The 27,987-nt window shown below is 47.7% G+C and overlaps 2 protein-coding genes across 3 annotated transcripts in view; one reads left to right on the top strand and one right to left on the bottom strand.

The window, feature by feature from the left end:
- Window positions 1-1,922: 1,922 nt before the first annotated feature.
- MCM4 (minichromosome maintenance complex component 4) lies at window positions 1,923-14,820 on the bottom strand. 2 transcript variants are annotated; one of them, XM_058668619.1, is made up of 17 exons: window positions 14,701-14,820; window positions 14,510-14,598; window positions 14,048-14,212; window positions 13,577-13,740; window positions 13,381-13,485; window positions 13,031-13,126; window positions 12,850-12,945; window positions 12,111-12,249; window positions 10,835-11,055; window positions 8,808-8,928; window positions 6,754-7,013; window positions 5,669-6,034; window positions 5,121-5,248; window positions 4,655-4,862; window positions 3,768-3,996; window positions 2,805-2,938; window positions 1,923-2,197 (listed from the first exon to the last, which is right to left on the bottom strand). In XM_058668619.1, the coding sequence occupies exons 2-17, from the start codon at window positions 14,577-14,579 to the stop codon at window positions 2,105-2,107; spliced, it is 2,595 nt and encodes an 864-aa protein (XP_058524602.1). In that variant the 5' UTR covers window positions 14,580-14,598; window positions 14,701-14,820; the 3' UTR covers window positions 1,923-2,104. The 2 variants fall into 2 exon arrangements, with proteins under 2 accessions (XP_058524602.1, XP_004580665.2); XM_004580608.4 differs by having other exon boundaries at window positions 14,510-14,740.
- Window positions 14,821-15,388: 568 nt separating this feature from the next.
- The window catches only part of PRKDC (protein kinase, DNA-activated, catalytic subunit), a 147,547-nt gene continuing 134,948 nt past the window's right edge, over window positions 15,389-27,987 (top strand). The window contains exons 1-10 of the mRNA XM_058668618.1: window positions 15,389-15,572; window positions 16,585-16,661; window positions 16,749-16,841; window positions 20,449-20,523; window positions 21,222-21,330; window positions 21,737-21,849; window positions 21,939-22,038; window positions 24,016-24,071; window positions 24,156-24,186; window positions 25,025-25,182. Of these exons, the coding sequence (XP_058524601.1) occupies window positions 15,419-15,572; window positions 16,585-16,661; window positions 16,749-16,841; window positions 20,449-20,523; window positions 21,222-21,330; window positions 21,737-21,849; window positions 21,939-22,038; window positions 24,016-24,071; window positions 24,156-24,186; window positions 25,025-25,182 (966 nt within the window). The 5' untranslated portion in view covers window positions 15,389-15,418. The remainder of the gene's footprint in view (window positions 15,573-16,584; window positions 16,662-16,748; window positions 16,842-20,448; window positions 20,524-21,221; window positions 21,331-21,736; window positions 21,850-21,938; window positions 22,039-24,015; window positions 24,072-24,155; window positions 24,187-25,024; window positions 25,183-27,987) is intronic.

Raw genomic sequence — 27,987 nt, 5'->3', positions numbered from 1 at the left:
GAAGATCTTCCTCTCTGTATATCAACTTTCCAATAAATCTTTTTTTAAATAAAGATATATCTAACAGCTTCATTGGGAATCTAATTTGGACATGGAGTTGCAGTATGCATTGTATCTTCATATCTGGATATGAGCCTCTACCACAGTTACTATATATCCCCTTAAATAGACAGCCATAAAACAAACCAACAGGAATAAAGTTAAAACAAAAATTGCAACACTATGGTGTTATATAACATGTTACTGAATAACCAATATGCCCATGAAATAAAAAACAAAAAAAAACCTTCTTGGAGAAAGTGATGCTACTGTGTGACCTGAGTCAGCGAAGAATTTAATAAGAGGAAATTTTTGAAGAAATGAAAATAGAACAAAAACATCAAACCCTTGAGTTGCTGCAAAATCAGTATTGAAAGGCTATTGATTTTATAATTTACATGAAGGTTGCCTTACATCAAAGAGAACATACAATATTGTCATTTTGGAATTGACTTATTTAAATGAGCATAATGGTCTCTAGTTGGGATCATTTGGTTGCAAATGGTAGACTTCATTTTTTTTTTAAGATTTATTTATTTTTATTGGGAAGGCGGATATACAGAGGAGGAGAGACAGAGAGAAGAATCTCCCATCCGATGGTTCACTCTCCAAGTGACCGCAACGGTTGGAGCTGAGCCAATCTGAAGGCAGTAGCCAGGAGCTCTTCCGTGTCTCCCACGTGGGTGCAGGGTCCCAAGGCCCGGGGCCATTCTTGACTGCTTTTCCAGGCCACAAGCAGGGAGCTGGATGGGAAACAGGGCTGCTGGGATTAGAATTGGCAACTACATGGGATCCTGGCACATGCAAGGCAAGGATTTAGCCACTACGCTATTATGATGGGCCCAGATTTCGTCTTTTTTTTTCTTTTTAATGACTGAGTAGTATTCCAGAGTAGATGTACCGGTTTCTTCATCCAATCCTCTTTGTACAGGCATCTGGGTTGTTTCCATGTCTTTGGTATTGTAGACTGCGCTGCCATGAATACAGGATTACAGATCCCTTTCTCATATGAAGATTCCATTTCCTTTGGATATATTCCTAGGACTGGGATAGCTGGGTTCCCTATACCTAGTTTACAGTGAATACTGCCCTATAGTTACCACCACCTGCAATGAAGCAAATTTACCTCCTGATCATTTGTTTCTGTCTAAATTACAGAACAGGAACAAAACCTTTCTTCCATAGGTTAACAAAAATAATTCTCCAGGTACATGAACCCACTCGCCTTCCTTATCCTATTTCTTTGTCCATTCAGAACCCATACTTAACCTGGATCTCCTATGTGGGTGGCAGGGATCAAGGCACTACGGCCATTACCTGCTACCTGTCAGGGACTGGACTTGCAAGAACAGCCATTTGCTAATGTCTCGAGTGTCACATCAAATACCTACCGCAAATACAGCATTTAGCAAAGTCGTCTTCTGAATGAAACATAATGCCAGATAACCATTTGTTATTTCTTTGTCATTTATTTAGGAAAAGTTTTACAAATTAGGATAAAGCGGCATAAGTTAGCCCAGAATATCATCATTTCCAATCATATATTCCTGATCTACTAGTAGCTACAGGGGAAGAAAAACAAATCTCTAAAAAGAATTATAGTCTATGCCAACACAAGGGCTAGAGAAGTGGTCCAGCCCTTGATCCTTCACACTGAGCGATGTGTCCTGGCCACTTCCACTTCTTCATATTGCAAAATCTTCCAGCAGGTGGGCAAACACCAGCACACAGGCCTGGCCCTGCGCCAGCTTTGTTGGCAGTTGCCTTCTGCACATGGGGCTCCATGTCTGCCCAGCAGCCCTGCTGCTCCCAAGTGGCATGTTAGCACAGTCTCTGCTACAGCAGTCCATGTTTGCATACTGGCAAGCTTTTTTTTTTTCCTCTTTCTTTTTTTGCTTTACTAGAAACATGAAAACATATGCTTTACTAAGAACACTGAACCCAAGTTAGAAAGCTTTGATACAGCCAAATAATGCCTTCCAGAGTCCACTGAGACAGATGGCAGCAGCAGACTGGCCTGGAGGCCACATGTGGGTGTCAATGTGGCTCATGACATGCCACAGCCTTACAGTAGGCGGACAGTTTTGCCGGTGACAGTCAGGAAGTCGTCATCAGCCAGGGCTCGCAGGGCTTCTTCAAACATATCCTTGGTGATGGCCTTTATGGAAGAAAAAGACAAGTATTTCATGTGTCAAGTCATCCGTAATGGCCACAGACAGGCTAATTTGAACGTGAAAGCATCACCCTGTGTGGCAGCTACTACTCAGCTCTGGCCCTAGTGTTTGGCAAAGGGGCTGGAAAAGCAAGTGGGGTTGGGTGGGCCTGCATGATTCTTCCCACTCAATGTCTTCATCTCACTTATTCACAAAAGGGTCCTTAGAGTATTTTCCCCTGACAGAAAAACTATTTCTGGATGGTGGGTTTATAGATGATCTTACTTTCCTTCTCTAGTCTTAGGTACATTTGCATTTATCACCTAAACAACTAGGGGGGCACTACCGTGGCACAGCACTATTGTAAAGCTGACTGGTGCTTGCATTCCATACAGGTGCAGGTTCGCTTCCTGGCTGGTCCACTTGTGATCCACCTCCCTGCTAGTGTGCCTGGGAAAGCAGCTTCTGCGTTGGCTAAGCTTCAGCTTTTGCAGCCATTTGGGGAGTGACCCAGTGGATGGAAGGCCTCCCTCTGTCTCGCCCTTTCTCTGACTTTCAAGTACATAAATTAATCACACACACACACACACACTCTCACACGTGAATACTTACTATGTCAGACTGTCCCCGAATATCTTCAAAAAGTTGCTGGTATTTCAGAGCTGGTGTTTTGCCCTTGGATAAAATAAGCTTTTTCAACGCCTCGGCTAATTCTTCCTTCCGTTTACGAGAGGTGGCACTCATTCCTGATTAAAAAACAAATCGGTGAGAACATTTCTTTTGGGAAGTCAACTGTCTCAGAGTCCTCCCACAGATGTTTTGCTAGCCAATAAACTTTAGGGAATAGCAGGCGGATGGCAGATGTACTGGAAAGCACCATGAATCTTGAACTCTGATGTATGTGGTGTCCAGTTTTCTCTGAGTCAGCAGCTGCTACTTTCTTTTTTTTTTTTTTATATATATTTATTATTTAACTTCAGTAATTACATTGTATTATGTGACACAATTACATAGATACTTGGGTTCTCCCCACCCCTCCCCAAACCCTCCCACCATGGTGGATTCCTCCACCTTGTTGCATAACCACAGCTCAAGTTCAGTTGAGATTCCCCCATTGCAAGCGTATACCAAACATAGAGTCCAGCATCTTATTGTCCAGCAAGTCCAACGGCTTCTTGGGTATACCCTCTCTGGTCTGAAGACAGAGCCAGCAGAGCATCATCCCAGTCCAGCTGCTACTTTCTACTGAAACCTGGTTTGTATTACGTAGCAGGCCTGGTCACTCCTTTTAAAGAAATTAACCATTGCTTTCAAATGAGTTAGCTTGGAAATTTCACAGCAGAGATGGAGACAGACCCTTCTTGAAATTATACACAAAGCTGTGTCTTAGTGTATTTGCTAATGGGAAGATTAAGGGCCGACTCTCTTCCGGTTCTCAGAGGGGTCCTGGTTCAAAGAAGGATCGGCACTCCTGCTTCCAACGGTTTAATTGCCAATCAAAACCTGAAATGTCAACTACCTGACCATGCCCCTGTGTTTCTCAAAAAAGTATTTCTGTTCCCTGAAACTACACACCTGTGGTGAGAATGGATATGTCCACAATGCCCGTCCGGGGGTCGGTGGCAGACTGCTTCAGAGCCTCACGGTGGAGGCGCTTGGCCTCCTCCACATCGATTGCTTCCACTTTGCCGGAAAACCGTACTTTGGCGTGGGCTTCTGCCAAGCGAATTAACGATTCCAGCTGACGAGGGTATGCAGATACCATTCCCCGGCTGCTGCCGATCTTCCGCATGTCTACGTACGCCTAGGGCAGACACAAGAGCAAAGCTGCCTGGTGACAGTTCTTGGTTCTGTGGCTGAGACCTGGACAGGGTTCCATTAAATAACCTGAACTGCCTGGTTGGCATGCGGAGATACTGAGAGGGATCATAAGCTGTATGTGGTCCTGACATACACTCTCTGCGAATCCTCGGAGGAGGTCCCCACAGCAGTTTGTACTGATGGCTGGAGATGCTCTGACTCGAAAGCTAGTTGAGAAGATGTCTTAGAGTGAATCTAAGAATACCTAACACTCATTTCATTTCTGCTTTTCTTTTAAAAGATGTATTTACTTATCATTTCAAAGTTCCAGTTACAGAGACAGACAGCGCATCGTCCCCTACAACCCACATGGGAGACCTGGAAGAAAGCTCCTGGCTTTGGGCTAGTTCAACCCCGGCTCTTGTGGTCATCTGGGAAGTGAGCCAGTGGAGGGGAAGATTTCTCTGACCATCTCTCCCTCCCTTCAAATAAAATAATCTTCAACAAAAACAAAAAACTCCCAAGATGGAAGCTCCAAGAACTGGGTGATTTGTGTGGATTTCATACACTCAGGTTGCTGTGCAGCCTGAACACCCAGTGCATAAATGAACACCCAGGAAAGCTGATATTATAACTCCAGAAGAAACAACTAGAGAGCTGACCTCGATGAGGGCCTGGCTGGCCTCCTCGCTGAGCCGTGGCATGATGGTGCTGTGGGCGTATGCGATGTAGTCTTTCAGCACGGCCATGTCCAGGAACTCCTCCTCCACCTGCTCTTCACTCTGGTAGTACAGTGAGACCAGGTGGTGAGCCAGCCGCCTGTCGTAGGCCTCATCTTGGGGGTCCAGCATGAGGAAGATCAAGTCAAACCTGCACAGAGGAAAGTAGAGAACAGAGGTGAGCGACTGCTGAATGAATAAGGTTGTTAAGGTGGCATGTCGCCCTGGTGCTTAAAAAACAAAACAAAACACCCATAGTTGGGCCAAGAATACAGAATTCTTGCCTTTGTCCTGACCAGACACAACTGAAACGCCTTGTACTCCAGGGGGGAGCACTCTCAAGCACTGCCTGAAGATTCTACCAATGAGCAAAACCAAAAACGCCTGTGTCATAGCATTCACTCAGCACCTTGACAATAGCGTGTGAGGCAGCTGGATGTTTTCGATGGTGGTTTTCTTGGGGTTCCACTGGGACTCGATGGGATTTGCCGCTGCCAGGATGGAGGTGCGTGCGTTGAGCTGACAGATGATCCCGGCCTGGGGGAGGAAATGAGGTCGTTAGAAGCCTAGCTCCAAGCTGCCAGTAGGGGATGTGGGGTGGGGGTCAGAGCCATTCTTGCCTGATCTGCTAATTCCAGATCACCCGAGCTACATTTATCCTGTCAGAGCCATGTCAACCCACTGACTCTCACAGTCCAGTGTGTTCACAACCCGTCCTTGCATCCATGCCTGGGAGACAGGCCAGAAGCTCCTGAGCCGATCAACACCTTTCTCAGAAAGGAACCCCCAGCACGAGCTTCGGGACTAACCCAACTTCTACACACACCACATGTGAGTGGGCAGGAAATACAGTAGACGAGATTTAAAGAGGCCTGGCTGACACCTCAGAGGCCAACTGCTCCTCAGCAGGGTCATGCCCTGTGCTCCCAGCACCCACACGTGGAGGCTGCTAATCACCTTCGCAATGGACAGAGTCTGCTGTTCCATGACCTCGTGCAGCACCGATCGGGTGCTCTCATTCATTTTGTCGAACTCGTCGATGCAGCAGATGCCATTGTCGCTCAGCACGAGGGCGCCCGTCTGCAGGACCAGCTGCCTCGTCTCGGGGTCTTTCATCACGTACGCAGTGAGGCCCACGGCACTGGAACCCTTCCCGGACGTGTACTGGCCTCTGGGTACCAGGTTGTACACGTACTGCAACAGCTGGGACTTGCTGGTGCCGGGGTCACCACACAGCAGGATGTTGATTTCAGCCCGGAATTTGCCCCTTCCTGTGTGACTAAAATCCTTCCTTGTTCCACCGAAGAGCTGGAGCAAGATGCCCTAGGTAAGCAAATGTGTCGGGATATCCATTAACTGCAGGGTTATCGAGGTAAGCATTTGAATTTATGAGTACTTCTATATTCCATGAACACAAAATAAAAGCAGTTGAAGGAGGGCACATGAAAGTGCTTTGATTCCTCTACCGCTGATGCGCAACACTGTGCCATGGTGTTGGCCACATAAATCCCTATTGAGCCCCTGTGGCCTTACACTAGAAACCCAGGTTCAGGGTCTGTGGTGTGGTGAAGTTGGTACAGCTACAGCCTGAGATGCTGGTATCCCACATGGGTGCTGGTTCATGTTCTGGCTGCTCTACTTCTGGTCTGGATCCCTGTTAATGGCCCTAAAAAGCATGAGAAGATGGCCCAAGTGCTTCAGCCCCCGCTACCCACATGGGAGACCTAGACGAAGCTCTTGGGTTTGAGCTGGTCCAGTCCTGGGGGTTGTGGCCAACAGGGAATGAAGCAGCAGATGCAAGATCTCCGTCTCTCCCTCTCTAACTCTGACTTTCAAAAAAAAAAAAAACAAACAAAAAAAAACCCAAGCTCAGTGCAGAGATGAGGCAAGAGACACCGGCCCCCTGACTCTCCTGAACCAGTGACTACATCAGGGCTCTGGCGACGCACTCTGTGCCCCAGATAGCAACTCTCATCTGGACTGCTGGCATGGGGCAGCTCCCCGATTTTCAGGGAGCTGTCAGTTCCAACCCCCTGAGTTACCTTCTTTATATCCTCATGCTCATAAATGCTCGGAGCTAGGGCTGAAGCAAGTCTCTCGTAGATATCTGGTTTCCTTGAAAGCTCCTTAAGCAATTCCACACGTTTCTCCGAGAAAAGCTTCTGTTCAGCTTCCTCGTCGAGGCCATGTAGGCGCTTCGCGTCTGTTTTCCGGTAATGGATGACATCGATGTGGGTCTTGTAGACGGACTTCACGTTGCTCACGCGGGGGTTGACTCGAATAGGCACAGCCCGGTAGATTCCTGAGGGTGGAAGCCAGAGACACACTCAGCTCCTCCCTGGGGTGGCTGCTCCCTCCTTGAAAGGACAGCAGCTGACAGGTGCCGAGGTGGGCACCAGAGGAGGTAGTGAGCCGAGACATGGTGGCCCCCCGACTTGTCCCTGCCCAGTCAAGGCCTCTTCTGAGCTCCCAGGGAGGCAGCAGCAGGAAAGGGCCAGGTGGCAAGAACAGAGGCTTCTGAAAGGCAGACTGTAAATCCCCTTGGACATGCATCTAGCCCAGTAGTTAAACTGCCCACAATCCCATGCTGGAGGGCCTGGGTTCGGCTCCCAGCTCTGGACTCCAGCATCCCATTAACACCACCTGCCTAGCAGGAGGTGGTAATGCTTTAGGCAACAGGTCCCTGCCACTCACTTTGGAGATTTGGATTGTATTCCCAGCCCCTGCCACTGGCCCTCTGGGAGTTAGGAGTAGGTAGCGAATGAACAGGTCAATGGGAGTGCTCAGTGTCTCTCACTAAGCAGCAAATAACCAAGTGCATGCATGTTAAAATCCAGTACCAGGAACTTGTAACAAAAGGATAGCCTAGAAAAATACTGAGATCATTTCACGGGCAGAAAGATAACATACTGAGTCAAACAAGAAGGGGAAATGACTATTTTCTGTTAATAGTAGGTATGCAGATCAATGGCTGTGTCCTCTGTAAGAATGTTAATTCAAGGAAGCCTAACAAATAGTCATCTATTCTTCAAGAAAGCAAGATTCCCAATCATGAGTTTCACACTCAATTTTTGTGATTTCAAAGAAGCCTTAAGCTATGATTGGGGTCTACTTCCTGCTGTTATTAGCAAAAGCTGGATCCTAAGTGCAGCGGACAATGATATTGTGGTATCTCAACCAGTGTGTTATACACCCGTACCCCCAGCTACTTTGCTGAGAAAAAAACAAAGCTGCCCTCTCACAGGGTAATGGCACACACCACTGTCCTTTCTTCAACAGGTCAATGTTATTCTACTTTAAAGTGCAATAACAACTCACATCCCGAAAGCACACACTAACTGTCCCTCTGCCAGACAGATGGCGGATGGGACAGGAAGTTCACTACAGTTAACACAGCTGCATGTTATGTTCTTCAATGGGCACCTGGACTAACTCTCCCTCACATAGCAGCACTGAGGGTACTGCCCACAGCCCCTCTGCCCTGAGCACACTGAAACGGCAGCTTAACCTAGTGGACTAGACACTGTGCCAAAGGTGGCAGAGTGGCTGGCGGTGGAACTGGGATCACAAGTCCTCTCATTCACAGAAGCCTCTGCATCCCTCTGAATGATTGACTACAGACCCACAACTCAAAGTTGATGCTGAAAAGGCATGGCCTGTGGGTCCCAGGACACACTCCCTACACTGCCCACTTGGGACAGCAGCAGCTGTCACACACACACACATCCTCCTTCTGAGACCATGCAGACTGGAAGGCACCGAAGTCGGGCAGGCTGAGGGTGCTTGCAGATCATCTCACTGGCGCAGAGAGTACGACATGTAGATCCAGGAGCACAGCAGCAGCTGAGCTGCAGTGACACTCAGCGCCCCTCTTCTCTGTCCACGGTGACTAAGCTAACCCTTGGCTGTGCGTTTGGGAAATAGGAAGTTCAGTAGTCACGGCCCTTGTTGAGTTGAGAAGATCCATGCCAATAGCTGGGGACAGGAACAGTGGTCCCATTCCCACAAACTGAGGATTGAGGCACAAGACTGACTGGAGTGGCACACTAGAAGCCAGCCAGGCATCTTGGGGTGCTGGCACAAACTCCTCTCTTACCTGTGACATTCACTCGGTCCCCAGGCTGGACCTTGTCCACAAGATCATTGTGAGCGAAGAGGATGACGGTGTGAGGCGTCTGTCCAGCGGGCATATCCTCAGGAGACTCCTGGAGCTTGATCTGGAGGAAGAGCAGGGAACTGGGGGTGTGTTCAAAGCACCTGCATTGCTTGAGTAGCCAGGTCTGACACCTGGACCCTCGCTTGTCTTAACAAGCTTTTTGTTCTAAGCTCCAGCTGGCTGATCTGCTTGGAAAGTGACGGGGCCCCAGGTTCTGACCTAGAGGGGCAACTCACAGCTCCGTCTTCTGCCATGGTAAGGGAGGCTGGGGTGCTTTACCTATTTGCATGTGTTTGTGGGTCACCTGGGTGCGGAACGCCATCTGTAAAGGTCAGGGGCTCCTGTCCTTCTCTACCACCTGCCCGTGTCCCTGTCCTCACCCACTCGCCACGCAGCTGTCTGCTCTGCCCAGCAGGTTCCCTGCCTGAGGGAGGGGGGCAGGGCAGGACACGTGGACAACAGTTCTTATGGGGAACACTGCAGTGGAAGGAACTGAAACCTATCATGGGGCTGGTCGAGGGCTTCATTCCAAGCCAGACTTCGGAATTTTTGAAGGGGTCCAAGGTCAGAGGTTCCTGGCAACAAGGCGTTTGCCACTGTATCCCTGGCTCCCTGCTGTTCCACACCCCACGTAGCATTAAAGAAACTGCTTATGCACAGCAGCAAAGAGAAACCACAAGTTCCCATCCCAGCACATCGAACATACAATCACCTGCCTTCCTCCTTCCAATCAAGGATTTTAACGATTAAAGAGATAAAAGATCAAGCTTCATGGAACATAATATTTGTGAGAAACTTAGACACTACACCATTTGTTCTTTACCAGTGAAGCTGTTGTAACAATACAGTTTAACCTTTTAAAGATTTATTTTTATTGGAAAACAAGGTTTACAGAGGAGAAACAGACAAAAAACATCTTCCATCCATTAATTCACTCCCCAAATGGCCATAACAGCCAGAGCTGGGCCGACCTGAAGCCAGGAGCCAGGAGCCTCTTCCGGGTCTCCCACATGGGTGCAGGGTCCCAAGGCTTTGGGCCATCCTCGATTGCTTACTCAGACTATCAGCAAGTTGCTGGAGGGCAGGTTGAGTAACCAAAACACAAAGCAGCAGCCATATGAGATGCTGGCACTTGCAAGTGGAGGATTAGCTTAATTGCGCCATTATGCCAGCCTACAACCAAGTAATTCTGTGCTTTAGCGTTTCCTATACTCTCATCTTTGGTTTACACATCATATTTTAGGTTTGCTAAAAACATTTTAGAAGCTTAAAGTATTTCTCACAAAAACACTCCAACCTATATTTTAGTTACTTAATAATTCCCAGGGTAAGCTGATTTATTAACTTGAAAGTGACTGGAGGGGCCAGAGGTTCAGCAGCTAAAGCTGCCACGTGTCACAATGGCATCCCTCACAGACAGCAGCTTGTGTCCACGCTGCAATACTTTAGATCCAGCTCCTTGTTGATGGGCCTGGGACAACACCGGAGGACGGCTCAAGTGCTTGGGTCCCTACACCCACGTGGGAGACCCAGAGGAAGCTCCCGGCTTCACAGGGGCCCAGCTCTGGACACTGTGGATGTTTGCAGATTCAACCAGTGGATGGAAGATATTTCTGTCTCTCCTTCTAATTCTGCCTTTCAAATAAACAAACAAGTCTTAAGAAAAAAAAAAAAGAGTGATCTAAAATGACTTATAGTGGAAGAACATACTATTGCTTTTTCATCAACTATTTCTGAGCATGGCCACACAGAGCATGCAGTCATGAATGGGGACACGGTGTCCCAATGCTGGAGCCTCGGCAGGCTCTGTGTGCTACCTTCCAACCGAGACAGCAGGCAGGGGAGGAGCGGAGGTGCACAGGGTCACTTAGGAAGCAGGGCTGACGGACATGGGGTGCCAAGCTGAACCTGGTTTTTCAGGGGTTTGGACAGAGGCGGAGGCCTGACCAGGGTGCAAGAGGCCTCACCATCTGCTTGTCGGAGTAGAGGGAGCGGTTGTGGATCAGTGCCATGCTGTGGCTAGTGTGGCAGCGTGTGCACACGGAAGGCTCGGCAATGCGGCCACGGTCCATCTCCACCCGGGTCGTGTGAGCACACACTTGGCACTGGAAGAAGGCCTCCTGCATCTCGGGGATCAGCTGGGACGTCCTGATCACCATGCCGTTGATGGTGATGAGCTGGTCAATGTCTGGGGAAAGAGACAGGATGAAAGGTCAGCTTGCCCCACTGGCTACTCCCCAGCAATGTGTCTGCTACTGTACCGCAGATCTCACCTGAGGCACAGGGGTGTCTGGGGTCCAGGCAGGCTCTGCTCTGTCCAATGGGCACCTTCGCTGAACTGTGACTCTCCCCCCACCATCTTCAGCTAGGCCTGCTGCCTAGTGGGCACCTGTCACCTCTTTCCTTGGCCTATCAGAAGCTTGTTGCTTTGTGTATCTGCCCGTGGCCTCCCACTTCATCCACAGAGCCCCTCTGGGACTCAGGCTGTCTCTCCTGAGCAGCACTCTTTGGTTACTCTTGAGAATGAGTTCTGTTGTGCTTGTTTTTCAAATCCTAAACATCACCCCAGTTTATCTTGTGCCATGATCTTCCCCGACAAGGGCCCAGCTTTCTGTTCCATCTGTGGCTGTTTTGCTCTTTTATTGACTCCCAAATGGATTTCAAAATCTCAGGGGTATATTCTGTATTTGCATTCTAAAATGATTCTCAGAAAATGCCTACTTAGCAATCTTTATTACATTTCTATAAGTTCACTTAACTTAGAAAACAGTTAATAGTCACATCCTGGGGCCACTGTTGTAATACTGTGGGTGGGTCACCCGAAGTGTTGATGACAACCCGTATAAGCATGGGTGAAGTATAAGCATGGGAAGGCAGTGGAGGATGGCTCAACTGCCTGGGTCCCTGGCAGCCACACGGGAGACCTAGAAGCTTCTGGCTGCAGCTTGGTCAGCCCCGGCTATTGCAGCCATTTGGGGGGAGTCAACAAGTGGACAGAGATCTCTCTCTCTACCTTTCAAGCCAATCTTTTAAAAATCCCATCTTTTATAATGAAAATTCCAGAATAAAAGATTTGGTAGATTCCTAAGTGTAAAAAAGAACTAAATATGTATTATTTCTATCAGTCTATAATTCACCATGCTTGCTGTTATTATTTCTACCACCAATTCTTTCAATGGTCCTTGTTGAAATAAAGCTTTGTTTATCTCATGCCAGGCTCTAGCCTGCTATGAAACACAGTACCTTCCGGATTCAGGTTTCTCATGTTCTTAGTCTTCAACGCATTGAACGGTCTCACTTGAATCTGATGCTCTAAGATTGAGTCAGGGTAACGGTCAAAGAAGATCTCGTTGACAGCCATGTCGAAAGTTGGGATAACTTCCTGTGAAAACCAGAGAGGCCCAGCTAACGCTTGCATTTCTGTTGAGAGGTATCACAGGGAAAGCACTCTCCCCCACTTCCTGAGTCAACATCAAATCTGAAGTTTCACTGATCAGGATGGTGGCTCTACAGAAAACTAACTGTGGGCTCTTTCTCACAGAGCAGGGAGACCTTTCCGGCCTGCTTTTCCACAAAGCACTACCTGCAATACAGGAAGTGCAGCAAGGGCTACCTGCCACAGACGTCTATGACAGCAGCCATAAGGGATCCCACTCAGGGGATCACTGTGTTGCAGGAACATTTAGCAATTAGGGAGTCCCATCCACCTCCGTTGACACTCGGGTAGAAGCCCACTATCAAGACCACCAATATCAGATGCACACTGCCACACCTTCCGCTTGCCATCAGTAAGTGAACTCACACTTTCATGTCTTAGTTTTAAACACAACAAATCTGACAGCCAAGTAGATTAAGCTGCATTTTTGAGTCCACATTTGTTAACATTGGTATCCCACTTTACAGAGCAGGAAAAGTTTTTGGGAAGCTCAGGACACAGACCAATATTTATTCTAATATATCAAATTCAATGCCAAATTGTTACCTGTGGGTAGGAGATGAGCTGCCTGTACAAATTTTTGTCAAAGGACTTTATGTGCTCACAGTTCACATTTAAAAATGGCTCTCCAATGACATTGATCTGTAAGACAAAACACTTAGTTATCTTGCTAACATTACCACTTTTACACACCTAGCCTGAATGTATAAGTAGAACTTTGGATCACCTCTGCGAGTCGCTGCATGTACACAGGTTCAGTGATGTCAATGCCAACATTTTCTTCTTCCTTAGCCAGGGGGTCAATGAAACGCTGTAGAAATCTCTTCACGAAGAGAAAACAGACAACTATGAAGTGCAGTGCATTCGGGATTAAGCAATTCGGTCAACTCAGTGAAGATGGGCACAAGCAGTATTTAAAAAAAAACAAACCAAAAAAACCAGAAAAAACATCAACAGGTCTAAACAGCCTACAAACCAGTGTCTTTGTAACTACAGCCACTTAAGGACGGGTTACAAACCCTCCAGCTGAGTGTCTTCAGAGCCTACAGCAGGAACTATGACATACACACAGCTCACCTGAAAATTTTCTTTGCAAGTTGCCACGTTCACATCTGTCCCCCAGATCACAAGCTTCTGGCCTAAGGACTGCTCACTCGCCACGACATTATCTTCAGCTGCTGCCTAGGTTAAAACGGTTACCACGGCAGCACGTTAGTACCATCAGTACACCTGGCCACAGGGTGCCATCAGGGGCCTGGCTCTGGGTACTCACCCCCTCGGACTGCAGATCCACCTGTAGACCCTTCCGGGCAGAGCCCAGGTCAGGTCTCTGCCTCATGGGTGTTCCCCTGACACCACTCCTCGGGGTTCCCTCCACGCGGGAGCTGGGAGTGCCATAGGTCAGGGGTGAACTGACATCGAAGTCCAGGGGAATAGCTGACAAAACAGAATGCAAATATTTACGATGCAGGGACTCTTTGGCAGCCCATCAAACTGGAAATCGCAGCCAGAGTAAACTGATGATCAGACCCTGCGACGGGGAGAATTAGTCTGTGCCCTCAGCAAGATGCAGGAGAAAAACGGCTTGCCCCGCTCAGCAAGCCCCTAAGGCTACAATTTCTGTACTCTCTTGCAGTCCTTTTGGCAAAGACCACATTAGTTCATGCACAGAGATGATAAGGCCTCGCCACCCTTGCCCGACCGACCCGAGCTGAGGGATCATTTGTACACCCGAGAAGCGTACCTGAGGAAGGCATCTGAGGAGGGCTAGAAAATAACCGGTCTTGTGGGGCTGGGCTCTGCAGCTCGGCTGCGGGCGAGGTGGGCATCGGCTGCAGCTCGCCGGTAGAGGTGGAGTCCTCGCCCCGCCGTCTCTGCAACGGAGACGAGCGGGCATCTTCACTCCGAGCTTGTTATCAGAGCAGAAAAAGACGGCCGTCAACTCACGCGTGGCCTTCCCGCACCAGCCCCAGTCCCTCGGGGGCACTATGACTCTTCTTGGACAAACACAAACAATCCCGCCAGGGTGAAGAGCGCCTGAGTCTGCGTCTGCGCATACCGACCCGGCAGGGCTTTGTCCCGGACCTGCCAGGGCGTTTCAGCCGGGGCTGGGGAGGCGGAAGGGGCGGCACCTCCGGGGAGCGGGTGACCCGGGGGCTCGGCCCGGCTCTCCAGGGAGCCAGGGGCCGCTGCGGTGGGGACTCACGCGTCTGAGCTGGGGTGCTTCGGCCGCGCCGGCTGCTGCGGCGACTCGGGGTGGACGCCGGAGACGACATGGTGCTCCCTCGGGGTTATCTGCGCGACAAGGATAGGCTGGTGCCGAGCCCGCCGCCCGGCCTGCTCCCCGCCTCGCCGCGCGGAAGCCCCCGCCGGGTCCTCCGGCTGGTGTGTGCCTACCGGGAGGGGCGGACACCTGTAAAACAATATCTCTTTGGGCTCGGAGCAAACCCGGCAGTTCCGACTATGCAGCCACGCCGAGTGTTCCCGCCGGCGGCACGACCGTCACCACCCCCAGCGGGGCTTCACCAATCACAGCGGCGCTTTCGCTTGGCCCCGCCTTCAGAAGGCACCACTCAATATCCACAGGGGATATTGAATAGCCTGTTTCGGTGCCCCAACGGAAAGTGCAGTCAGTTCTTGCGCAGTTTCCCCTCTGTTGAGATAGTCTGACCCTCTGCCGGTCCTCGTTTTCGCGGGAAATCTGGAGAGTCGGACCAGACCAAGTTGGTGGAGGGGTGTTTCTCTCCAGGAATGCCTCCTCGGTCACTCACACGGTCCCTGGCGGGTGGTGTGGTGTGTGTGTGTGTGTGTGTGTGTGTGTGTGTGTGTGTGTGTGTGTGTGCGCGCGCGCGCGCCTCAGATTCTGCCAACCCCAACACCTGAGTCTCGTCTTCTGTTTTCGCAAGCCAAAGCCCCCGCTCCCGTTTTCCCCAGGTTTCCTTGCGGGCACGCTAAGTGTATCCGGTGCACGTTCCTCAGTCAGCCAGGCGGCGCAGTCAGGTACCCTCCCCCCGGCGCAGGGCCTCATGGAAGGGTCCGCCGACGCCAGCCCCGCCTCGCGGCGCTTCCGGGCCCGGGCCTCGGGCGCGCGTGCGCGAGCGCTCAGGGCGGGATCATGGCGGACCCCGGCTCCCCGGTGCAGGGCATCCTGCTGCAGCTGCGGGACTGCCTGTCCTCCGCCGACCGCTGCGGTGCTGCCATGGCTGGCTGCCAACTGATCCGGGGCTTGGGGCAGGAGTGCGTGCTGAGCACCAGCCCCGCGGTGCTGGGTGGGTACCGGCCGGGTCGGGCGCTCTACCCTGGGTTTCTGACTAGGTTAGAGCCGCCGAGCCCAGTGGGTGTAGTGAACGCTAGTTCAGTCTTCGAATATCCGTGCATATGTGTAAAAAGCGATTTGTCCTTCTGCTCCCTACACCCCACCCTCACCCCGCCAGCCTGGTGTTTTAAAAACCAAATGTGCTTAAAAACCAAAACGATCCCCAATTGGGTTATCGTTGTCCTCAAAAATTGGATGAAAGGGCAATCGAAAGTATTTTCGCTTTCTTTTGTCTCACCTACATTCCCAGAACGCTTTCCTAGAGCTGAACGCTTTTCATCCTTGGTGAATTGGCAGGAACTGAACAGAAGTGCTGTCTGCAGTTTCGACTTTGCTTCGTCCATGCCTTACTTGTCTCCCTTGAGGGGTTCCTAGAGGAGCTACAGATGTTTTAATCTCCTGGTTCGGGATGAGGCAACCGGAACTGTTCCCGACAGACACCTTTCCTTAAAGAAGGCTCTTAAGGCTGCGGGATGGTGGGGTTGGGGGAGATCAGGGGACACGCTCCTAGCTTGCGAGCTGCAGGGTCAGGTCCCTGTTTGCCAAGGTTGCTGACCCTTAGAAGTAGGCTTCCCATCCCTGCCCCTTGGTCCCTTAAGATCCTCTGAGGAGAGGTTTGCAATCTCCTAATCTCTGCCCTGCATCTCTTCCTCCTTTGCCTTTTAAAGGCTAGGCTGGTTACAGTGTTACCAGCGTGCGCCCAGTTGCTTGGCACAGACCTTTCTGGCATGGGCAGCCTCCTTTCCCTTTTCTCAGTGAACATTCAGACCTGTTACCAGGTGTGAGGGCACAGGGATCGCCTGCCTACCACATCCTTGTGAAACATCCTCTAGAATTTTCTGCTTTCTTCATTAATACCTTAGACTGATGAGCTTTTTATCTCAAAGGCTGCCTGGAAAATCAAACAGCCCTTTATAGGTGGGTTTACAAAATGCTTCTTTATAACTTTTTTTTTCTTTGTCTAGCATTGCAGACTTCTTTAGTTTTTTCCAAAGACTTTGGTTTGCTTGTGTTCGTCCGGAAATCGCTCGCCGTTGATGAAGTAAGTTGAACATCTTCATTTCGTTTTCCTTGTGTATTTCTTTATGTTGGAATGACTCTCATTCTCGCTATTTTTTTTTTATTACAGTTTCGTGACTGTAGAGAAGAAGCCTTAAGATTTTTATGTGTTTTCTTAGAAAAAATTGGCCAGAAGATCACGCCTTACTCTCTTGATGTTAAGGTAAGGATGGGAAAACATACACCTCTGTTTATATTAAACTACTTATTTTCACTTATGGTATTAAGGCATGTGGAGTTTTTATTCTGTTTATTCGTTTCTTATTGGGAAATTTGCCTGATGTTCATAAAAAATGAAATGGACTGTTGATTATTGAATATTTCTTTGTGAATTTATTGGAAAAGCAGAGAGAGGCAGACACAGGCAGAGAGAAGAGATCTTTGATCTGCTGATTCACTCCCAAAAGCTCCCGAAAGTCAAGACTAGGCCTGGCTGAAGCCAGAAACCCAGAAATCTGCCTGGGTCTCTAATAGATGTCATGGACCTGAGTATTTGAACAGGAAGCTGGGACTTAAACCCAGACATTCTAAGATGAGGTGCAGATATTGCACGTAACATATATTTTTTTTTAATTGGAAAGCCAGGGCCCAGCGGCGTGGCCTAGCAGCCTAAAGTCCTCGTCCTGAATGCTCCGGGATCCCATATGGGTGCTGGTTCTAATCCCAGTAGCTCCACTTCCCATCCAGCTCCCTGCTTGTGGCCTGGGAAAGCAGTCAAGGATGGCCCAATGCTTTGGGACACTGCACCCATGTGGGAGACCCGGAAGAGATTCCTGACTCCTGGCTCCTGGCTCCAGGTCGGCACAGCACCAGCTGTTGCGGTCACATGGGGAGTGAATCATCGGACAGAAGATCTTCCTCTCTGTCTCTCCTTCTCTCTGTATATCTGACTTTGTAATACAAATAAATAAATCTTAAAAAAAATTAAAAAAATAAAATTAGAAAGCCAGATATATAGAGAGGAGGAAAGACAGAGGAAAATCTGTTCGCTGGTTCACTCCTCAAGCGGCCGCAGCAACTGGAAAGAAGCTCCAAAGCCAGGAGCTTCTTCCAGGTCTTCCACATGGGTGCAGGGTCCCAAGGCTTTGGGCCATTCTTGACTGCTTTCCCAGGCCACAAGCAGGGAGCTAGAGAGGAAGCAGGGCCACCGGGATTAGAACCGGCAACCATACAGGATACCAACGCTTGCAAGACCAGGAGTTTAACCACTGCTGTTGCGCCGGGCCCTGCTCATAACATCATCTTAACTGCTGTGCCAGGTGCTCAGCCATATACGTTTATACACACACACACACATACACACATATACACATACACTTGTTTAGATTTCATAAACTAAAAGCTCCTGTCAGAGGAATTATTTTGATTTTTACAATAAGCATTCTGCTTATGGTATAAAATGATACCTTTTGCAGAAAATTATAATAAATTGGAGATTTTCGCATTATGGAGAGATTCAAGAATACTTTAAAAAGACTGTGTTAGGGGCAGCACTGTGACATATTGGGTCAAGTGGCATCAGAGTCCCATGTGGCCACTGGTTTGAGTCCTGGCTGTTCTTGTGATCTGACTCCCTGCTAATGTGCCTGAGAAAGCAGTGGAAGGTGTCCCAAGTGCTTGGGCCCCTGCACCCATGTGGGAGAGCTAGCTTCAGCTTTGCCCAGGTCTGGGTGTTGTGGTCCTCTGGCGAGTGAAGTGGTGTAAAGATTTCTACCCTCCTCCTCCTCTCTCTCTAACTCCTTCAAAAAAAACAGTCTTGAAAAGAAGAAAAAGAGTTAAAGAGCTTTGCCACTGAGGAAGCCCCTGTAGTTCCTGTGTTCCTTCCCTTTGGACGTTTGGCCCTCCAGCCTCCCACTGTTCTGTGGCCTGCCCTCTGCAGGGCTCCTCTTTGTTCCCCAGAGAGTCAGCAGTTGGCAGTTGAGTCTTTCTCCACCTTATTGCTGCTTTGAACAAGCCTTACATCTCATGGTGCTTTGTTTTTGTTTGTCCCAACTTTGGTGACAAAGCGGCATCAGTCTGACTCATTTGTAGGAAGATGCAATTGCCCTTCATGTCTTTGGCTTCCACATCTGCCAGTTCAGCCAACTGTGACTTGAAAACATTCAGGGGAAAAAATCCTGTCAGTACTATGTACAAACTGCCTAGTGTTGTCATTTTCCACGCCCCAGAGTGCAGCTGTTCTCCATTGCAGGAGCTGTGATAAATCTGCTAGAGGTGAGTTCATGTATGTGGGAGAATGTCCAAATGCCACGCCATTGTCTGCAGGGCTTGAGCATCTGGTATCCGTGAGAGGTCTTGGAACCAATCCCCTGTGGGTGCTGAGGGATCATGTAGAAATTGGTCGATTGATTTGAAAGGTAGCTTGAGAGAGAGACAAATCCTCCGTCTGCTGGATCACTCCCCAAATGCCCACAAATGCTGGGGTTAGGCCAGGCTAAAGCCAGGTAGTCCCAAATCCTATCTGGGTGTTCCCTGTGGGTGGCAGGATCCCAAGTCTTGGGGCATCTCTTGCTGCTTTCTCAGGTGCAGGAGTAGGGAGCTGGACCAGAAGCAGAGGAGCCAGTGTGGGGGCTGTGGGCATCACAGGCTCACCCACCACATCACAACGACCAAAATGCTTCTCATGATTGTTTGCCTACAATTTTTTTCCTTTTTGATTTCTCTCTTGATTGGAATATTAATATATTTTTTTAAAGTTTTCTCAGAGGTAGCTAATACAATTTTTTTTCACATATGCAACTTCTTTGATATATAGTTGGTCTTGTTTTTACCAAAATTCTGTCATGGTTCTTCCTTCTTGTTCTCCACTTTGCAAATGAGATGAAGAAATGAGTGAAGACACGCCAGGCATGAGGCCAGCCAGGACCTTGTCCTTTCATGATACTGTACCTGTTCTTATAGAGGCCCAGCTATTTCTAACTCTCTGTAGCTATCATTTGATTAATTCGTTTCTTTGTCCTATTATATACCATGGGAAGTGTGTAAAGATGTAAAGAGGAGTCATTGGTTTTTGTCGTGCCAGGAACTCAGATCGTCTTGCAGGTCTGCCACACGGGTGCAGGTTCCCAAGGCTTTGGGCTGTCCTTGACTGCCTTCCCAGGCCACAAGCAGGGAGCTGGATGGGAAGCAGGGCTGCTGGGATTAGAACCGGCACCCGTAAGGGATCCTGGTGCGTTCAAGGCGAGGACTTTAGCTGCTGGGCCACGGCACCAGGCCCGTTCCTTTGTGTCTTATGGTGATTTTCTATATGATTTCCACTGCATGTCTGTACCAACGATTTCATTAATATTTTTTTTCCACTTAAGATTTGTTTATTTGGAAAGCAGGGTTACAGAGAGAGAGGGAGAGACAGAGAAAGATCTTGGATCTGTTGATTTACTCCACAAATAGCCAAAATGACCAGCACTGGGCCGGACCAAAGCCTAGAGCCTGGAACTTCATCCAGGTCTCCCATGTGGGTAGCAGGGGTCCATACACTTGGGCTGTATTCTACTGCTTTCTCAGGCCATTAGCAGGGAGCTGAGATAGGAAGTGGAGCAGCTCGGATTGAGCCAGAGCCCATATGGGATGCCAGCATCACAGATGGCAGCTTTACCTGCTCTGCCACAATGATGCTATAATATTTTTTAGTATCTGCATTTATATACTGTAATACTATAAGTAGTCAAGTATTACATATTATTATGTTATATGTTGGAATTGGCCCTCTGAGATGTACTTTTAGCTATCATTGAGTCTTTTATCTTACTGTGTCTCCTTTTGAAACCTAGAATTTTTGTACCAGTGTCTATACAAAAGACAGAGCAGCTAAATGTAGAATTCCAGCCCTGGACCTTCTCATTAAGGTAATTTTATGTTTGTAGGTATGTATTTTAAACATGTAACATGTAACTTACAGAGTGGAACTTTAGAGTTTGCGTTACAGTTTGGGGGAGGATAAAAGTTAAGTTGTGTGGGTATATGGATAACATCTGTATTTTCAAACCATCCCCTGACAATAAATACCTTTTCTGTGTAGCAAAAAAAAAAAAAAAAAAAAAAAAAAACCGGATTGTGAAGAGAATTAAGGAAAAATAAGGACTTTATGGCTCTTGCCTGAGCCACCTTTGGGGCAACCTTATTCTGTGAGGAATTGCCATAAGATCTTCTCATTATAGTCTGAGTCGCCCCCAACCCCAAGATCTTGGCAGTGGGAGTGAACCTGTATATTGCCTTTAAATGGCCATCAGGCATCTCTCTGGTGTGTCGCTGTTTCAGCATTCCTCTGAGCCTGGCTGGTCCTTGCTCTTGAGTGCCTGTAGGGGATGGGTCTAGTAATGTTACAGATGTCTTGGGGGCAGTGGGCAAAGACCATCTCCACTTGTCCACCACCTACCTTGACCTGTGTCTCCCAGTCACCCAGAGGGAGAGGCGGCTGGGGAAGCTGAGTGCTCATCTCCTGGAGACATAGGATTCAGAAAACTGGCTCTGTTCTACAACAGAGGATGAGATGGGGACGCCTTTATTTCCTCTGCTAGAAAATGCAAGTTTTGTATTCTTTCAGTTACTTCAGACTTTGAGAAGCTCTAGCCTCATGGATGAATTTAGAGTTGGAGAATTATTTAACAAATTCTATGGAGAACTTGCATTGAAAACAAGAATACCCGATACAGGTGAGATGGATTTAAGTTGGTTTTTATTTTTTTCCCGCTATTTCAACAACTTATTAGTGTACCATTTCCTCTGCCAAAATCTTTGTGTTTCCTGGATGGGTTTTTCCTGCTGAAAATGCAACAAAATGAATACAAAAAAGTACAAAGCCTTTTGTTTACAAAAACATGAACTCGTTGCAAAATGATTACATGGAAAACTCACAACATGTGTCAACTCACAACATGTTTATGCTGAGAGCTTGGAGTGAACAATCTGGAGAGATTCCACTGGGCAGAACTAGATACTTGTTGTTCTTACTGTGCATTTGCTTTTGAACTAGATGTTTTCTTATTTTCTTATGGATATGTTTTGTTGCTTTAACTTACTTAAGTTTTAGTGCTCATTTTTCTGAAATTTATTCTTCAGTTTTAGAAAAAATCTACGAGCTTCTTGGAGTATTAGGTGAAGTCCATCCCAGTGAGATGATAAATAACTCAGAAAACCTGTTCCGGGCCTTTCTGGGTGAACTCAAGACCCAGGTATGATGAGCTTGCTGATATTCTGTCTTTGAAGACTTGGTTCTATTTTTCTTTTTCTTAATGTTATATTCTGAAAATATTGCTTTTAGATGACATCAGCAGTAAGAGAACCCAAATTCCCCGTTCTGGCTGGCTGTCTGAAGGGGCTGTCGTCCCTTCTGAGTAACTTCACCAAGTCCATGGAAGAAGGTGCTGTTTGCTTTAAGTGCTTTTTTTCTCTTTTCAGAAACTTCAGTCTAACAAGAAATGCCTGTTAACTTTTCAGGGTTTTGTTTTTGTTATGTAAAGATTTGTTTATTTGTTTGAAAGGGAGAGTTACAGAGAGAGAGGGAGAGGAAATAAGGGAAGAGAGGTCTTCTCTCCTCTGGTTCACTCCCCAATTGGGTGCAACAGCCAGAGCTAGGCATACCTGAAGCTAGGGTCGCAGAGAACTCTGTAATGAATTTGCTCAGTGTCTTGATGGTGTCTGTGACAGAATAACATAGCAGTGGATACTCTGATATGGGGTTCAAGTATTTCAAACAGCAATTTAACTTGCTGTGCCACATAAGTTGCCCCTCTGTTCTGAAATTTGGAAGAAGTTTGTTGGTGTCTACAGAAAAAAACTTGTTGCACTTTGGATCGGTATTGCATTAAATTTGTGTCTTAATTTAGGGCAGAATTGTCATTGTTACTATGTTAACTTTTTGAATCTATGAATACATGTCTCCATTTATTTAGAATTTAAAATTTTTTTATTAGTGTTTTGGCATTCTTAAGATGTAGACACTTGGGCCTGGCGGTGTGGCCTAGAGGCTAAAGTCCTCGCCTTGAATGCCCCAGGATCCCATATGGGCGCCGGTTCTAATCCCGGCAGCTCCATTTCCCATCCAGCTCCCTGCTTGTGTCCTGGGAAAGCAGTCAAGGACTGCCCAAAGCTTTGGGACCCTGCACCCGCGTGGGAGACCCGGAAGAGGTTCCAGGTTCCTAGCTTTGGATCGGCGCAGCACCAGCCATTGCAGTCACTTGGGGAGTGAATCATCGGATGGAAGATCTTCCTCTCTGTCTCTCCTCCTCTCTGTATATCTGACTTTGTAATAAAAAGTAAATAAGTCTTTAAAAAAAAATAAAAGGTGTAGACACTTATTTTAACCTGTTCTTTCAGTCCTGTCTCCGGGACTCACAGCTGCAGAAGTCTCTTGGATTCCAAAGCAGGCTCTTCTATGCCTCTGCAGAGCCTGTCCTGCACACATGTCTGTGTTTCTCTCACCTCTCAAGCTCTGTCTTCCTGTATCATAGTCCTTGCAGTCAAAACATAGTCGGGAGCCTCTGTTTGTACATCCCTGTTGGAAGGGCTGAGAAGCCAGTATTGGCTTGTGTACTGCTGCAGTGAATAATCTGGTGGGAGGCAGTACACAGGCCAATACTGTCTTCTCAGCCCTTCTAACAGGCACGGAAGAGCCTGCTTTGGGGGCTGGTGTAATGGCATAGCAAGCTAATCCTCTGCCTATGGTGCCAGCATCTCATATGGGCATCAGTTCAAGTCCTGGCTGCTCTGCTTCCCACCCAGGTTCCTATTTGTGGCCTGGGAGAGCACAGAGAATGACCCAAGTCCGTGGGACCTGTACCCACATGGGAGCTCTGGAAGAATCTCCTGCCTCCTGACTTTGGATCGACTCAGTTTTGGTCATTGTGGCCATTTGGGGAGTGAGCCAAAGGATGGTAGACCTCTCGGGTGATATTTTACTCGTAGTTGTAATTCCCGTAATAATTTGGCGTTTACTAAGTGTTGAACAGATGCCTGGGTGTACTGGGAGAAAAAAAAAAGCACATTTGACCGGAAAGTGGTTAGCACATTAAGCCTGAAAGAAGAGATGGCACTGTTCTTTTCACAAGTGAACAAAATGAGGCCCTAAAAGGTTATTGGCCAGAGTTTGTGAATGACGAGTTGGAATTTAAATGGGTCTGTTTGTTATGGTGTGTGTTTTTTTATTTTCTGCAGTTGTCACTGTAGCGGTTAATCACTTGGGCTCCCTGGCTCTAGGAGGGTCTACAGGGGACTGTGTGGGTTGATGCAGGTGTTGGGCTGTCTGCAGGAAAGCTGACATTTGTGCAGTGTTGGCATGGTGTTTGGGTGAGATTGGTACGGTGATCTGTGACAGAGTTGTCTGCTTGTCATTTCTCTAGATCCCCAGATGTCAAGGGAGATTTTTGATTTTACACTAAAGGCAATCCGTCCCCAGGTAGGAGTCATATATCACCCTCACTCTCTGACACCTGAGACTTGTGATTTATAAACACTGATGTTGAATTCTTTTCTGAACTAGGTTGATATGAAGAGATACGCTGTACCCTTAGGTAAGAGTCTATGTTTAATAAGATATGATGTTTCAGATCACTAACTTAATGTCTTGGATAAGCTTTTGCTTCTAAGCTATGAATGGAACTAATTAAACTATCAGTGGTGTTTTACATATTTATTTATAGGACTTTGGGGGACTTTTTAGCACACAAGCTCTGGGTCAGATAGTCACACTTGGGTTACATGACTTTTATTAAGGCATCCTTGAGTTGGTCCAGACTGTTTTTTTTTTTTTTTTTTTTTTTAAGATTTATTTATTTTATTACAAAGTCAGATATACAGAGAGGAGGAGAGACAGAGAGGAAGATCTTCCGTCCGATGATCCACTCCCCAGGTGAGTGCAACGGGCTGATGCTGCGCCGATCCAAAGCCAGGAACCTGGAACCTCTTCCGGGTCTCCCACGCGGGTGCAGGGTCCCAAAGCTTTGGTCCGTCCTCAACTGCCTTCCCAGGCCACAAGCAGGGAGCTGGATGGGAAGTGGAGCTGCCGGGATTAGAACCAGCGCCCATATGGGATCCTGGGGCATTCAAGGTGAGGACTTTAGCCTCTAGGCCACGCCGCTGGGCCCTCCAGACTGTTTTTGACTTTGCCCAAATAAATCCTGATCCTTTTCCTGGCCCTTGTTTTGGGTTTCATCGGCCATATTAGGGCCTGCTGATTTCATTTGGGGCTGGCAGAAGTAGAGCACCAGTGGAACCCCTGGGTTGTCATCCTGTAGTCAGGCATAATCTTCCCGAAGGGTTGGACCCTGCCAGTCTGCCTGCAGCTTGTCTTTATTTTCTGTGCCGCCCGGTGTTGTCCTGTCTCACACGTGAGGGTTTTTGCCATTGCAGCTGGCCTGCGCCTCCTCACCCTGCATGCCTCTCAGTTTAGCACCTGCCTCCTGGACAACTACAGTCTTTTATTTGAAGTGCTGTCCAAGTGGTGTAGCCATACAAATGTCGAGTTGAAGAAAACTGCACATTCAGCCCTGGAATCCTTTCTGAATCAGGTATAACTAATTCAGTTTTTGTTGAAAAAATCATTTCTCCACACCCAAAAGTGATCTTTAAATCTTGTGCTTGCATGTTCTAAAAATAAATGTTAGAGTGGAGCATTAGCTTTTCTTTTTTATACTGTAAAACCTTGCTTCCTGCTCCCTCCTCCCTCTTTCTTTCTGTTTAATCCTCATTAATTTTTGTAGTATGTAAAGCAGAAAACTTTCTTCTCAGCCACAGGAGTGACTGTGGGCTGAAAGAGCTAGGAGGAGGGCTGACTTGCTCAGACTCTCAGGGTAGGTGGAGGAAGATGGCCGAGTGGAGTGAAGATGGTGGAGGGAGCCCTTCTCCAGGGAGGTGAGTGGCTGCTGTCCTTGGAGGAGGTGTTGCCTGTGTGTCAGATGGCCACAGGAGCAGGGTTTCCCAGCTGGCTAGGGAGCAGTTGTAGCGTGTGTGTCTGAGTTTGTAAACGTGGCTCACTCTCTTGGGGGACTGTACTGAGGCTGTGGTTCAAGCCTGGTCTCAAGGACATCCCAAGGATGTCCCAGGCTTCCCGAGACTCCTGGGAATTCCCGCCGTTGGGATAGGACACTCAGGAACTGGTCTTGTTAGGGTGGCGGTGATGGAAAACGCTGTGAAGTCACAGCACAGGTTTTGCTTGTAACACTGCTACAAGCAGGTAAGTGGAAGTTGAATTCACAGGCTGCTCCCTGGCAGCCTGTGTGAACTGTGGCATAGAGAGAATTGGGCTGGGCTCTGTGGCCGTGGCCTGTGGAAGGGGGAGGAGAAAGCAGCATCTTGGGTTTTCTAACCACGTGCGTGGTTTGACTTCCTGCTGACTTCCAGGAACTGATGCAGGTGCCTTCCTGCTACCCCACAGTGCTCAGCCTTCAGGTTAGGCTTATCCTCTCTTGGGTGATTCTTGGGTAAATTAAGCATAACATCTTTTTCCTAGTGTGCCTCATAGACGCTCCTTTTCAGCTTAATGTCTTTGATCCCATTAAATATGCAAGTTTAAAGATTTAAAAATTTTAAAAAAACTTTATTGGAAAGGCGGATATGTGGAGAGAAGGAGAGACAGAGAGGAAGAAATTCCATCCACTGGTTCACTCTCCAGTGGCCGCAACAGCTAGAACTGAGCCGATCCAAAGCCAGGAGCTTCCTCTGGGTCTCCCATGCAGTTGCAGGGTTCCAAGGCTTTGGACTGGCCCCAACTGCTTTCTCAGGCCACAAGCAGGGAGCTGGATGGGAAATGGAGCAGCCAGGACATGACCCAGCTCATGCAAGGCAATGACTTCAGCCATTAGGCTGCTACGCCAGGCCTGAATATAATCTTTAAAAAGTGTTTTTCCTTGAATTTTTGATTAACATGAACTCATCAAATCAGAATTTTGCATTTCCCTTTTTACTTGAAAGACAGAATTGCAGAGATAATGGGAGATTGATCTTCCATCCACTGATTCACTCCCCAGATGGCCTCAGTGGCTGGTGCTCAGCCAGTCCAGTGCCAGGAGTCAGGAGTTTCTTCCAGATTCCCCACATGAGTGCAGGGTCCCGAGGCTTTGGGCATCCTTACTGCTTTTGCAAGTCATAAGCAGGGAGCTGAATTGGAAATGAAGCAATCAATGTGAACCAACACAACACTGGCCCCAAGTTTTATTTTATTTACTTATTTATTATTTGAAAGGCAGAGTTACAGAGAGGAGATACAGATTTTTTTATGTGCTGGTTACCTCCCAAATGGCTGCAATGGCCAGAGATGAGCTGGATTGAAAGTGGAGCAGCCAATATCTGAACTGGAGCCCATGTGAATTTCAGTGCCACAGGAGGAGGCTTAGGCTATTAGCCTACAACAGCATGGTACTGCTCCACCCACAGCACAATGTTTTAAATTTTCAGTTTGAGTTGATAAACCTAAGAGTGTCAAGACGTAGCATGTTTCCATTGTCACCTGAAATCCCTTCCTGTGTTCTGTCCCCACCCCCGTGTCTAGGCAATCAGTGCTTTCTGTTGCTAGTACTGTTGTCTTTTGTAGAGTTTTATGCAGATCTTACAGTGTATGTTCTTTGATGGCCAGATTGTTTTGCTTTGATGATATTCTTGAAGGTTTACCCTGTTGTGATGTGTGTGAGAGTTTCATTCATTGCATTGCTGTGTGGTATTCCACTGTTTGGATACACTATCATTTGTTCCTAGGTCCTAGTTATTTCCAACTTTGAACTGTTACCAATAAAACAGCTACAAGTATTTTGGGGGAGCAAAATGTTTACATTTCTCTGGAGTAGAAGCTTAGATGTGAAATTGCTGGTCATGTGTCAGGTTTGCGTTAACACTTTGTAAGAAACTGATGGACTCTTCCTGCGTGGTTCTATGACTTAGTGTTCCCCACAACAAAGCATAAGAGTTCTAGCTATACTACCTCCCCGTCAACGCGTAGTGTGGCCTGTTTGGTTTTAGCTACTTGGATGGTTTATATTTGTAGTCTATTTGGATTTGAATTTGAATTTCTGTGTTACTCTTGAAGTTGATCCTTTTTGTTGTATTTATTGACATTGCATTTGGCTTCTGAAATGCTTATTTAAGCATTTATTTTAAAATTAGGTTGTTTGTCTTTTTCTTAATAAGTCTTAAGAGTTTTCTACATACTCTATATGCACGTTTTTAAAAAAGATTTATTTATTTTCATTGCAAAGTCAGATATACAGAGAGGAGGAGAGACAGAGAGGAAGATCTTCCATCTGATGATTCACTCCCCAAGTGACTGCAACGGCTGGTGCTGCGCCGATCCAAAGCCAGGAACCAGGAACCTCTTCCAGGTC

The sequence above is a fragment of the Ochotona princeps genome, chromosome 9 (genome assembly GCF_030435755.1).
Source record: "Ochotona princeps isolate mOchPri1 chromosome 9, mOchPri1.hap1, whole genome shotgun sequence".
Classification (NCBI taxonomy): Eukaryota; Metazoa; Chordata; class Mammalia; order Lagomorpha; family Ochotonidae; genus Ochotona; species Ochotona princeps.
The sequence above is the reverse complement of the archived record's forward strand: the minus strand, read 5'-3'. Positions and strand labels throughout refer to the sequence as shown.